This window comes from Daphnia pulicaria, chromosome 4, assembly GCF_021234035.1.
Source record: "Daphnia pulicaria isolate SC F1-1A chromosome 4, SC_F0-13Bv2, whole genome shotgun sequence".
Taxonomy (NCBI): Eukaryota; Metazoa; Arthropoda; class Branchiopoda; order Diplostraca; family Daphniidae; genus Daphnia; species Daphnia pulicaria.
Window position 1 is genome coordinate 3193835 of NC_060916.1, and position 11407 is coordinate 3205241.

The 11407-nt window shown below is 42.1% G+C and overlaps 1 protein-coding gene across 1 annotated transcript; it reads left to right on the forward strand.

Annotated features, from left to right (window-relative positions):
* Positions 1-534: 534 nt before the first annotated feature.
* LOC124335985 (mediator of RNA polymerase II transcription subunit 20-like) lies at positions 535-7021 on the forward strand. The gene is made up of 5 exons (XM_046789488.1): positions 535-743; positions 882-1024; positions 4892-5157; positions 6260-6370; positions 6593-7021. Exons 1-5 carry the CDS (start codon positions 730-732, stop codon positions 6683-6685), a joined length of 627 nt encoding a protein of 208 aa, XP_046645444.1. The 5' UTR covers positions 535-729; the 3' UTR covers positions 6686-7021.
* Positions 7022-11407: the final 4386 nt, after the last annotated feature.

Sequence of the window (11407 nt, forward strand, 5' to 3'; positions counted from 1 at the left end):
GCCGAGTATCACACTATCAACAGAAATAATTTCGAATGTTATCCGCACACGAACGTCAGCGGTTTTGTGACTACATATGTTCAAACTCGCACATACACAGCGGTGCAAGAGAGAAGAGCTCCGTGGGTATATTTGCATGTTGTGTAACAATTTAAGAGTAAAAGAGAGAGAGAGAGAGTTATGGGCCTGTCGTCAAAGAAACCCCAAGATAAATGTTGAGCAGCTACTTTTATTTAGACATATAGCTCGAGACGGGCCACACACTCTATAACGGCTCACTTGTAGTATAGTGTTCATCCGGTTCCCACCCACTTTTTCTTACAAATGCTCGACGCGAGGTTTTTCTCACTTCAGAACTGTCGTACGTGAATATTGGATGATATTTCTCACCCGTTTTTTTTTTTTTTTTTTTTGTCAAGGGAAGGAGAGTGTGAATGCTTCAAGGTTTCACAGCTCTTGTTTGTGTTCCCGTTTTCCCCAATCTATTTTTAAATAGTAAAAATCAAGAAAAAAGGAAAATCGATTGATCGATTGTTTATATATCGATACTTATATCGAAGCCGGTATTTCTGACAGACACGAAAAGTAGTTTGTTTTGAAACCAACGTGACTTTCTTTTTCATCTTTTTGTTTAGTAATTAAGTATAGGAATAGAATATAAACATTCGGGTGTAATTTCGGGGAGTCGACTGTGTGTGGAATTTACCTAGTTGACCCTGTAACAACATCATGGGTGTCATAGTGTGAGTAATGCATTCAGTGTCTCTCAGCTTGATCACATTTCATTCAAATGAAGGAACCATTAAATTGAATCACAAGTTTGTATGAAATGATATGAAATGATGACTTATTTTATGTTTTTTTTTTTTTTTAAATTTTAGTTTACAACTGTTTGCTGTTCCTGAAGGCAAGTCTGGTCCTCAAGTCATAGAGATGTTGACCAAACGGGCCATTGCCCTAGGAGCTGTTCTTAGTGGATCCTTCATCGTGGATTGTGAAACTTACAGTTCTACTGCATCGTTGGGTAAAAAGCACAATCTTCTCTTACATTTTTCATGATTCAAGTCCATGGTGGTAAACAAGTTGTGACAGCAGACCCATCTGCTGCTCACTTTACCAGCTCTAAGTCCACCGTTGGAACTGTTCAGCTTTCCCATAACCAGATGGCACCACCCATGTCTACATTTGAATAACTCAAATGTTGAGGGCACCGAGTTCTTTTGATTTTAACCATCCGCTCGACACGTAACACACACGAGATATCCGAATCCTCTAAACACCTTTTACGAGCAACACACACACTACCTGACTTGTAAATTTCCTCCCCTTCCATTCCCACATATGGATGTCTCTACCTCTTTTATTTTTTCCTCCCAAACTCTTTGCTTAGTTTTCTTTATTCCCTTTTTGCTATTCCAACTTTTATTTAAGGACCGTGTCGAGTGAAGCTAGCAACGATTCGTTCTGCCGGGTAATTCAGGTAGGCCGTCCTACGTGCGCTAGTGACAAGCTGTCAACATATACTTGCCCGTCCTTGGCTTTCGACTCACGGACGCCTTTGGGACCGATAACATACGGTCCATTCAATTCGTGAAAAAAACAAATTTGTTTTTTTCTTTTTATTAATTTTTTTTTGTTTTGAATTTCGTATTTTGATTCCGCATTGTTCTACTGCCATTCCGCGACGTTGAATCTGCCCGTCTGCTGCCGCCGCCACCGCCTTATTGTCTCTTAAGTCTGTTAAGGCTGAGCGTTGATACGGTTGGCGTCTTTTGTTTCATCGATCCGTAGGCTCTCTCGACTCTCTTTCTCTTCTCTCGTCTAACTCGGCAATTCGATGTCAAGCGTATTTGATACGCCACAGGGCCATCAGCTGACTTGTGTGCACCACTTGGCAAAAAGAACGACCGAGAATAGCTCTGTCTCGACATGTTTACATTTAAATAGCTTCATCCCCCCTCTCTCCACTTCATTCCTTTTTTTCACAATTAGTTTCCATTTTCGCACACATTTCAAGCGACTGGAAATCAAAAGGGGTGGAGCCAGCAGATACACACGACACATTCTTGAAATGTTTTAATAAGTTACAAGGGAAAAAGGAGTAGTAGAGATATATATGCGACGAAGCCTCCTCCTTCTTCTTGTTAGAAAACCCCCCTCCCGGAGCGCATCTGAAGAGGAGGGAACTGTTCCCCCCAAACTTTCTTGTTGTCGTCAATCTTGGGCGTGATTCGTGTCGTCACGGAAAGAGAGGGGGGCCGGCCAGTTTCGGACCGAAAATAAAATAAAAAAATATGTTGAAAAAGGAACAAATAGTCGCAATATCTTTTCCCGTCTCCAACAGAAGACCATAGCGCGAGCACACTCCTCTTCTTTTTTTGCCGATTTCGCTGATTTTCTGTTGTTTTCCGGCGTTCCCCCCACTTGGTATCCTCTCTACATCTGGCCGTCAGTCTGTGCCGTTCATCTGTGAAATTGAATCTCTCCGCACCCCCGTACGAGTTTTCTCAGCTGACACCTACACAGGACGGGCCAACTCTTGGCGAGTTTTTGGGAAGTAGGAGAATCTATCAGTGAAAGAAACGCGGACATTTTCATCTTTTTATTTTTCTCTTTTTTACAAAAAAAACGATCAAGTTGGAATGATGAAATCTGAGCTTGTGGGAGCCCCCTCTGGACTTTAACCAAATGTTTTTTAATGACCCTTTAAAAAGACGCGGAGAAAAGAGAGTCTTTTAAAAAACGTTTTCTCTTTTTGAAGTTGTCCAACTTCATTTTCTCCTGTGTGTTTTATTATTTGTGATCTTTCAATCGTTAAGGGCTCGTGTGTATAAAACATTTTCCCCCGTTCTTTTTTCTTTCTGATTTTACCCCGGGTGTATAACCACACCTTCCTACAGGGGGGTGAAAGCCGTTTGTTTCGTATGATAAAAATAAAAAAAAAAAGAACTAGGAAGGCAGGTAAATTATTACCTTTGGTTAACCTTTCCTCTGTGCTACGGTAGGGGGGCGAGAGAAAGAAGATCTCGTCGAGAAATCTCCGTCCGTCCGTCCGAAATGAAGACATTCCGATCGGGGGATGGCGCAAAAGAGAAGGAAAGAGAGAAAATATTTTTATATCAGGTGAAAGAGGAGGAGGTTATACATGAAGAAAAAGAAGCGTCCATAAGTTGATTGGAATGCGTTGAATAATTCACGAGCTGGATTGATTTGGTTTAACACAGAAAAGGGCAGCAGCAGCCACACCAGGAAATAAAAGAAGATGTATCCTATTACCGGGGGGGATGATGTGAGCCTGATGGAATATCACCAAGTTCCTTGTAAAAGAAGAAGAAGAAGAAGAAGTGAGCGAGAAAGCACATTGGGTTGGTTGCCCTTTTGTCGGGTGTTTGGGATCTCTACTCGATTGAGATTGGTCAGGGCCTCTCTTGATCTAACTCTGTGACGTGGTGTGGGAATCGTTCGTGAGAGATATCGCGTGTCACGAACCGATTGGGCCTAAAGAAGAAGAAGTTTTTCTCCAGCCTCATCTCGTGTGAGAGACAGACGCAGACTTTGCAGCCGGGGTCCAACAACAACAACAACATCCCCCATCCCAAAAAACAGCAGCAGCTCGGGTCGGAGTAAAGAAGAAAATCTCGCACACACAGTGATTTCCTCCTCCCCGCAGAGTTCCTTCTCTTCCACGTTTGAAATTCCCTCCTCTTTCCCCCCCAAAAAAAGACATTTGAATTACACCGAAAATTTAAGTTTCCCGCGTCATGAGAGAGGGTATTGGAATAGAATTGATTTTTTATTTCCAACCAAAGAAAAAAAAAGCAGAGGGAGGCTGGAAAGAATCCCAGAAGAAGTAGAAGCCACTTGATGTCTTATCTCGAAGCAGTATTTTTTCAAATGGCTCTTTTTTCTTTTTCTCTTCTTTCTTAGCTTCCAATTTTTTAAAAAACATTTTATTTTGATTTTCTATTTTGAAAATAACCAACGCAGTTAATGGGTAGAATGTGGGCAGGAAAATCTGAAGAGGAATCCTTGTTCTTATATTCTTCTTCTGGCTATATGTATATCCACATGCACGAATATATAGAGAGATATACCTGCTTCACGTCTAGATATCAAGTGGACGGGCGCTACCGATCCGCCCAGCTGCTATACTACACAACAACACACATGACTGCCGACTCCGTGCTTTTGTGGTTTCCTTGTTTTGTTTGACTTTTTCTTTCTTTTCTTTCTTTCTCCCTCCGTCGGGGGTGGAAATAGAGGAGGAAAGAGAAAGAAGAAGAAGAGATAAGTTGATGGTGAGGTTTGACGTCACACTCGTTGAAGATTGAGAACAACTGGCGCGCATAGTTATTGTTTTCTTCTTCTTCTTTCTCCCTAATGCCCAAGGTTTCCTCCCGACACTTGGCGTGCGCTTTAGTTCTTTTTTTCGTGGGGGTTGTTGTTGTTGTTGTTGTCGTCGGTAGCGGAGGAGGAAGAGGAGGAATAGAGAGACGGGGGCGACGGAAGGCTGCGGCTGTTTGTGGTTTATCTGACATGTTGGAGAGTTGCCCGCAAGCTTTTTCGAGTTGCCATTTGCGAGCATTTCCAACCAAATCCTCCGACGAGATGGAAAAAAATCCGAAAAAAAAGGAGAAAGAGACAGACATGGGGGCTAGGCGCCATCATCATTATCCGGCGGGACTTGACTGATGACGCCATCAACTTGTCTATCGCCCTTGTTTTTGCAAACTGCCAATCTGGCTGAATTTTATTTTATTTTTTCATAGGAGATTTGATTTCTCTTATGTCTTGTGATGTGGGAGTGTTAAACGCCAATGTGTTTTATCATTCATTCCATTTTCTTTTTATTATTTCAAATCATTAAACTTTTGGTTTCTTCATTTGGCAGGAGCGCCGAGATCGGTGCATTTGCTGCACAATTCCGAGACGCCGGCCTCCGTGTTCGCTCTGCTGGAGGCGGCCAGCGGCAACAAGACGGTGGCCCTGGTGGCCGACAACTTGTTCGACCTGCTCATGCTCAAGCTCTCCAATTTCTACACGGCCAAGAAGCAGACCAAGATCGAATCGAGAGGGCCACGCTTCGAAGCCGGAGACTTCCTCGTCAAGCTCGGCTCCGTCACCATGGGACCGGCCTTCAAGGGCATCCTAGTCGAGGTATACATTAAACAGCAACCCAACCAACCAACCAATATCCCACGTTAGTGCATAGACAATAACGACATCAAAAACTTCCATCTCTATCTCGACTTGACGCTGTAGATTGTCTCCCTTTTTCTTTCCCTACAAGGTAATAATGATGAGAGGCTTTTTTCTGGCCTCTTGAAAAACAAGAAAACCCTTTGACAACATCCGTTTTCTCTGTGTGTGTAGGGAGAGCTTTTTCCAGCTTCTTCTTCTGTGTTTACAATCTCCGCGTGATGGTTCTTTTTTTCCGTTTTCGGTCATCCGGCACTAAATATGCAAGCGCCCCTTTTTCTTTTCATTTCACTCGGGAAGGTTTCAGACAGTTAATGAGCTTGTCAATATTGAATTAAAAGTGGGGTTGGGTGGGTGAAATTTAATTATTTGAAATGATCAAATCACTACGAGGCTACGAGCTGGCTCTGGCGCGTTTGGGCTAATATTTGTGATGATGGACGCTTGAATAGAGCCACAGAGAGAGAAGGGCTGAGTCAATGTTGATGTGAAAAACGGGAGAAAGAAAAGAGACTCTGTCTCGTTTTCTTGGTTTTCTTGGTTCTTTTATTATTCGTGACTCGAGAGAGTTCCTCGCTCTTTTGGGTGCCTCTTATTATCGTACACGAGCCGAGTGTGTTGGCGCTGGGGCGGGCTGATGTTGTGAACAAAACAATTGATCATCCATCCAACCATCGGGGCCTTTTTATTTCTCTTTTTCCATTGAAGAAGAAGAGAAGAAAAGAGAAGAAAAACGCGGCACAACTGGAAGGCGCGTGATATTCTCCGTCTGTGTTGTTACGTCATGGGCTCTTCTCATCTTCTCCTTGTTTCGTTTCATTTTATTTTTTGGTTTTGTTGTTGAGATGTCATGGAATTTCAAATGAGTTTTTGGGGGCGAACATTTTTCTGACTCGGCTGAATATTGATTTCATATACTCCCGCTGACACTCGCAACAACAATAACAACAACAGCCAGCCAGCGACGTCTGTAGGGTCTGTTTATATGGATGAAAAACAATTTTTGTTTTTTCCCGATCGATTCTATCGGAGAGATAACTTTTGCCATCCGTTTTGACAGGTGGAATATCAAGCGTGCAGTCTGCCGGCCGCCTGTTGGGATCTGATCCGCGAGTTCATGCAGGGCTTCTTGGGCGGTTGCGTCCCATCTACTCCGCCTCCGTACATCCAGGTCTGCTCCTTCTTCTTCCTGCTGCCCGCCTATAGGCTCAAAACAATTTTATTTTATTTTTTTCTTCTTCATCCCCATCAATATCAAATAAGAATTTACGATGTTTGCCTTTCGTCATGTTGTTATTATTCCAATTCGTCTAACAAAAAAATTGTTTTATTTTTTCTCTTTTTTTTTCCTGGATGCATAAATCTTTGTTTTTGTTCCGTGACGGACCATCAGAGCCGATTCGGCGACATGCTGGGCACTATCGACGGCATCAATCAGTACCTGGAGCAGTTCAACGCTTTCCGCAAAACCACCGGCATCCGATAGATCGACAAACACAACAAACAACAACTCTATTTGCCCTTACACAACAACAACAAAAACGCGCCATTGCTACAACAAAATAAAAAAGGAAAAATACAAATAAAGAAAATAAAAAGAAACTCCGCCGCTCCGGTGTTTTTCTATGTTACTTGGGTACAACTCCATTATCCATCCTTTTGGAAAAAGAAAAAAAAACTAAATGTTTTTTATTTTATTTTCTCTTTAACCGCGTGTTGATTCAAAAACCGCCGTCGCCCACCTTTGCACACACACTCGACCCTTCTTGTATTTTTTTGACTTTTTTCAAAGTTTCCCGCTTTTCTTCCGGGCGCTTTTTTTTTTAAACTTGTTCAAGTCAACAAGAAAAATCAAGAGGACAACTTTCTCTCTTCTTCTTCTTTTATTGTGTTGATTTTGTGGGCTTCCCGTTTCTAAACAAACACATCATCACCTCAATGGATGGCCATTAGGGGTTCTCTGTTGTGTGTGTGTGTGTGTACCAAGTGCCATTTGCTATCCTCATTTTTTCCCGGAATTTTTTGAACATTATTTAAAAAATGGCGCGGTTTTTTCCCCCCATTTCAAAAATTCAAATTGCTTACTAGACACAAAGGAGATTTCCACGGTGTGTGCCGTGTTCCATCTGCTTTGATATCGTTCTCGGTTTGAATGAAACAAGAGACTCCGACGACGTCGTGCCACTTGATTGCGGGGGGGTCACAGAGGAGTCGACAGTTTCTGATGTAATAAGAGAAGTAAAAGAGCGACGGTGGATGCTATTTCCAGCAGAGCTGTATATATACATATATAGTCTAACATCAGTTTATACGGCGTACGAAATCACTCTCTTGAAGTGTGTTGTTTATGTGTACACTCTCTCTCTCTCTTGCCGGCGTGTGTTTTTGATCTGTTTACATGTTTGGAATAGCAGCGCAAGACGTTCGCCGGCTTATACCTGATACCACACAACTTTTTCCATCTATCTATCCTGACCTTTTGGCTTCTTTTGATTTCACGCCTGTGGCATTTTTTTCCCCCCGGTATATATTTATTTATTTTTCTATACACCGTGGCCGCCGTCGTCGCCGTCGTGCCATATTATTTATAGGGGAGGAAAAGATTTCGGATTCTGAATGACCATGTGAAAAAAAAATGGTCCGGGAATCAACATCAATACACGTATAGGAAGGAGGGAGGAAGGCTATATCAATATTCGATGCTGCTGCTGCTACTTGGGATATTTATACATGAGAGGCATAATAGCTGAAGGCTTTTCGTGTGTGTGTTTGTGTGTTTGACTCGTCTTTTTGATGGACGGCAGTATACGGCGATCCCTTGATATTGAAAAGGTAAAAAAAAAATAAGTAAATATTGAAAAAAATTTCAAATTGATTTCAAACTGCGCGCCAAGTTGTAAAAACCCACGAACAAAAATGTCAAAATCGACTGAAATTCAAGACGGACTATATCTCAAGACCACAGCCATTCAAAATGATGTACCTCAAACTTTGTATCGCCTAAAATTCACTTCCTCAATTGCGATTAAATGTCAAGATCGGATATATGCCCTATGTTGCCACATTCTTTAACAATTCCCCTACATTATTACGTCATCAATTTAAAAAGTTGCCAGTAAAAGAAAGCTATAAATAATCGTCACCGTTGTTATTATTATTATTAAATAATTCCTATGGTCGTATAGTAAGGACATTGCCCAGTCTGGTCCAGCCGCAATGCGAAATTGTCGCTGATGGAAAATACTGGGCATATATAGAGAGAAAGACTGGAAGCTGGAGACTGTTTCCTCTCCCGCATATCATCGTCACGCGGACAGATGATGACGAGAGAGCGACAACATATACACAAGGCGATTCGGGTCCTCCCCAAGGGCATAATCAGCAGCGGACCCATAGGATGATATCTCATCTCTCTCTCTCCCATGTGTGTGTGTATGGCAGTATAGAGCATTGGCTCGACAGATTCCAATACGTAATAACGTCGTGTGTGTGTGGCTCTTTCTCGTATTTCATTCCCGCTGGAACGACTGCGTGAAAAAGAAAAGATATGCGGTCCCGTAGATTTATTTAGTTTCGCCAAATAAAAGAAAAACCGCCAGGGATTTCCACCCAAATTTTTTTGGCCTGTGTATAGGGGAACCATCTGTCTCATTCCGTCGCAGGTCAAGAAAGAAGTTGAGGAACATCTAACGAGCTGATGATGAGCGGCCATCCATTTTTGTAGTCGTCAATAAAAGGAAAAAGTCTTCACGCCGAGAGTTGCAACTGTTTGTGACTTGTGCCACTGTTTTGGGCCGTTACAAAATAATTTAACGATCCTCTACGACGTCCGCACATGTCTTTGAAAAGATATACGCAGTAGTAGCATGCTGCTGCTGGGGCTCTCCCTATATACGTGCCCAAGGTCTTACCAAAAATTCTACTCGGCCGACTTGTATTAACTGGGAACTGTTTGAAGAGAAAGAGCAGCTCGCTATACGTCGTGGCGCTTATTTCATATTTGATATAAGAGCGTCGTATATACAACTCGGACCTAATGCAAATAGCCAAATTGTCTCGCTATTTTTCGCCGTACAAGAGCTGGGATTTGTTTTATTTAGGGTTTATCTTCTCACACAGTTCCATGAATAAATACGCGTCGCTCTAACTTGAATGGAAACGGCTGCTGCCGCCCTATAGATATGTCCATTAACAACATTTAATCCGTCTTTATAGTAAAGGGTGCCAAGGGCTTCTGGCTTTTGATTTTTTTTTTCTAAATTTTAGAAAAAGGTTTTCTGTCATTTCAAGGTCCGGTTTTGTCTCTATTTCATATCCCCTACACGCAGAGCGCAACTGGCGTCGCGACGTCGCATACGCAATTCTTGACATTCTTTTTCATTATTGTCTGCATGGAATGAGAGAGGACATCACGTCGACCAGTAAAATAAAAATACAAAAGAAAAAATCCTGGGCTGCTTCTATCAGCACACAGACGAGTATAGTAACGTTATATTAGATATCCCGAGACCAGCGCAGCGCTCGGATATGTGACTGGTGACATTCTCTCGCTCGTCTCTATACAGCCCAAAAGTCTCGCTGATTATTATTATAACTAGATCAGCAGATTCTCTCGAGCAGAGAAAATGGATCGGTTATCTTGTTGATCCTTCACCTCTTATCCAACCCGCACACACAAGAGAAAAAAACTATCCCCCCAGCACAGCACATCTCAGCAGTAGAGAAGAATAGAAACAAAAAAGTTGCTGGCAGAAACCCCAGGAAGACGAACAGCTAGATGCGCTTCTTCTTCTTTTGTTTCTGCGCATTTGCGGAACAGATATCTCCCAAGTTGGGGTAAATATAATACGCAACGTCTAACATATTACATATATATAGGTGCTGGTATATATAGTATATAATACACTCAAGTGTATATGGCTGTCTGTCCGCAGGAAAGTGGTAGAAAAATCTTGGCACAAATAATCGCGTTATCGATCGATATATAGAAGAGAGGAAAAAATAAAATAGACGAGATATATAGTTTGATCCTCGGGATTTCTTTTCTTTTTATGCGGGTGTCTAGGATAGTTTTGCCGAGGTCGCAATAGGGAGTATTCTCCACAGCAGCAGCTAAAGAAAATGGGTGGCTGATGAAAAGCCTCCGGGGACGAGGAAGAAGAAGAAGAACTGTTAAGAGCGAGGGATAAAAAGGAGCAGGAAAACCAAAAGAAGAAGCTAGCTTGGTTCAATATTGATTGATCGGGACGCACACATCATATTATACATATCTACCAGATAGATACCCGGCAGGCAATATGTTGGGAGGCTAATTGGTGACGAGGAAAAATATAAAAAGATGACGACGAAGAAGAAGAGAGCGTGAATGAGCTTCTCACGCTCTTGACTATAACACAACCCCAATATATTTTGTGACGCACACACAGATTGTCTTCTTTAGATTCTTATTCCTGCCGAGGGGCGATTTTTCGTGATCACATCACAACATTGTTGACACACGAACGTTGAATTCCTTATTCACTACCCCCTCTTCTCAATAATCAAGAAATTTGATGGATTCAAACTTTCAATACATTCCTGACAGGATTATATATTACAACCCTTCGCCTGGGTGGGAAAAAACCACTTTGATAGCGTACTACTACTATACCATTTTGAATATCATATCTATTTATTTTTTAATGTGAGAATGAACAAAGATGGTTGGAGCGCTGGCCAGCAGACATCTATACTATCCCGAGAGCTTTTTTCCATCGGCATATTATAGACAAGCACTTGAGAAAAAATAAAAAACAACTTTCAAGTTCCTTTAGAGCCTGTCTGTCCATCAGACGGCCACACACACGTACACCCACCGAGGCTGTTCTCTTTGAGCTGAGCTGCTGGATCTTCCATGAAGCCTCTCCAAAAAAGGGCCGCGTGAAATGCGCTTCCATCTTCTTCTCTGCTCCGCGGGTCTCCCACATTCTATGGGCGCCTCTTCAACTGTTATCCTGTGTAGGGGGGAGCAGCTTTATTCCATTAATCGTGGGACTTTGTACACACATTCGAAGCTTCTTTTCCTTGAGAGATTTCTATATGGAAAAGAGTTTCAAGCAACTGTCGATCGCTCTTATTACAACGGAACTTGAATAGAATTGAAGGTAATAAGACCATCAATTGAAATCAAACTCGCATGAATGAACGGCGAGCTTGCGTAAATATAGAA

Coding starts and splice junctions, on each gene's coding strand:
- LOC124335985 (XM_046789488.1), top strand. Junction 1,025..4,891: donor CAGTTCTACTGCATCGTTGG/GTAAAAAGCACA, acceptor TTCATTTGGCAG/GAGCGCCGAGATCGGTGCAT. Junction 5,158..6,259: donor TCAAGGGCATCCTAGTCGAG/GTATACATTAAA, acceptor CCGTTTTGACAG/GTGGAATATCAAGCGTGCAG.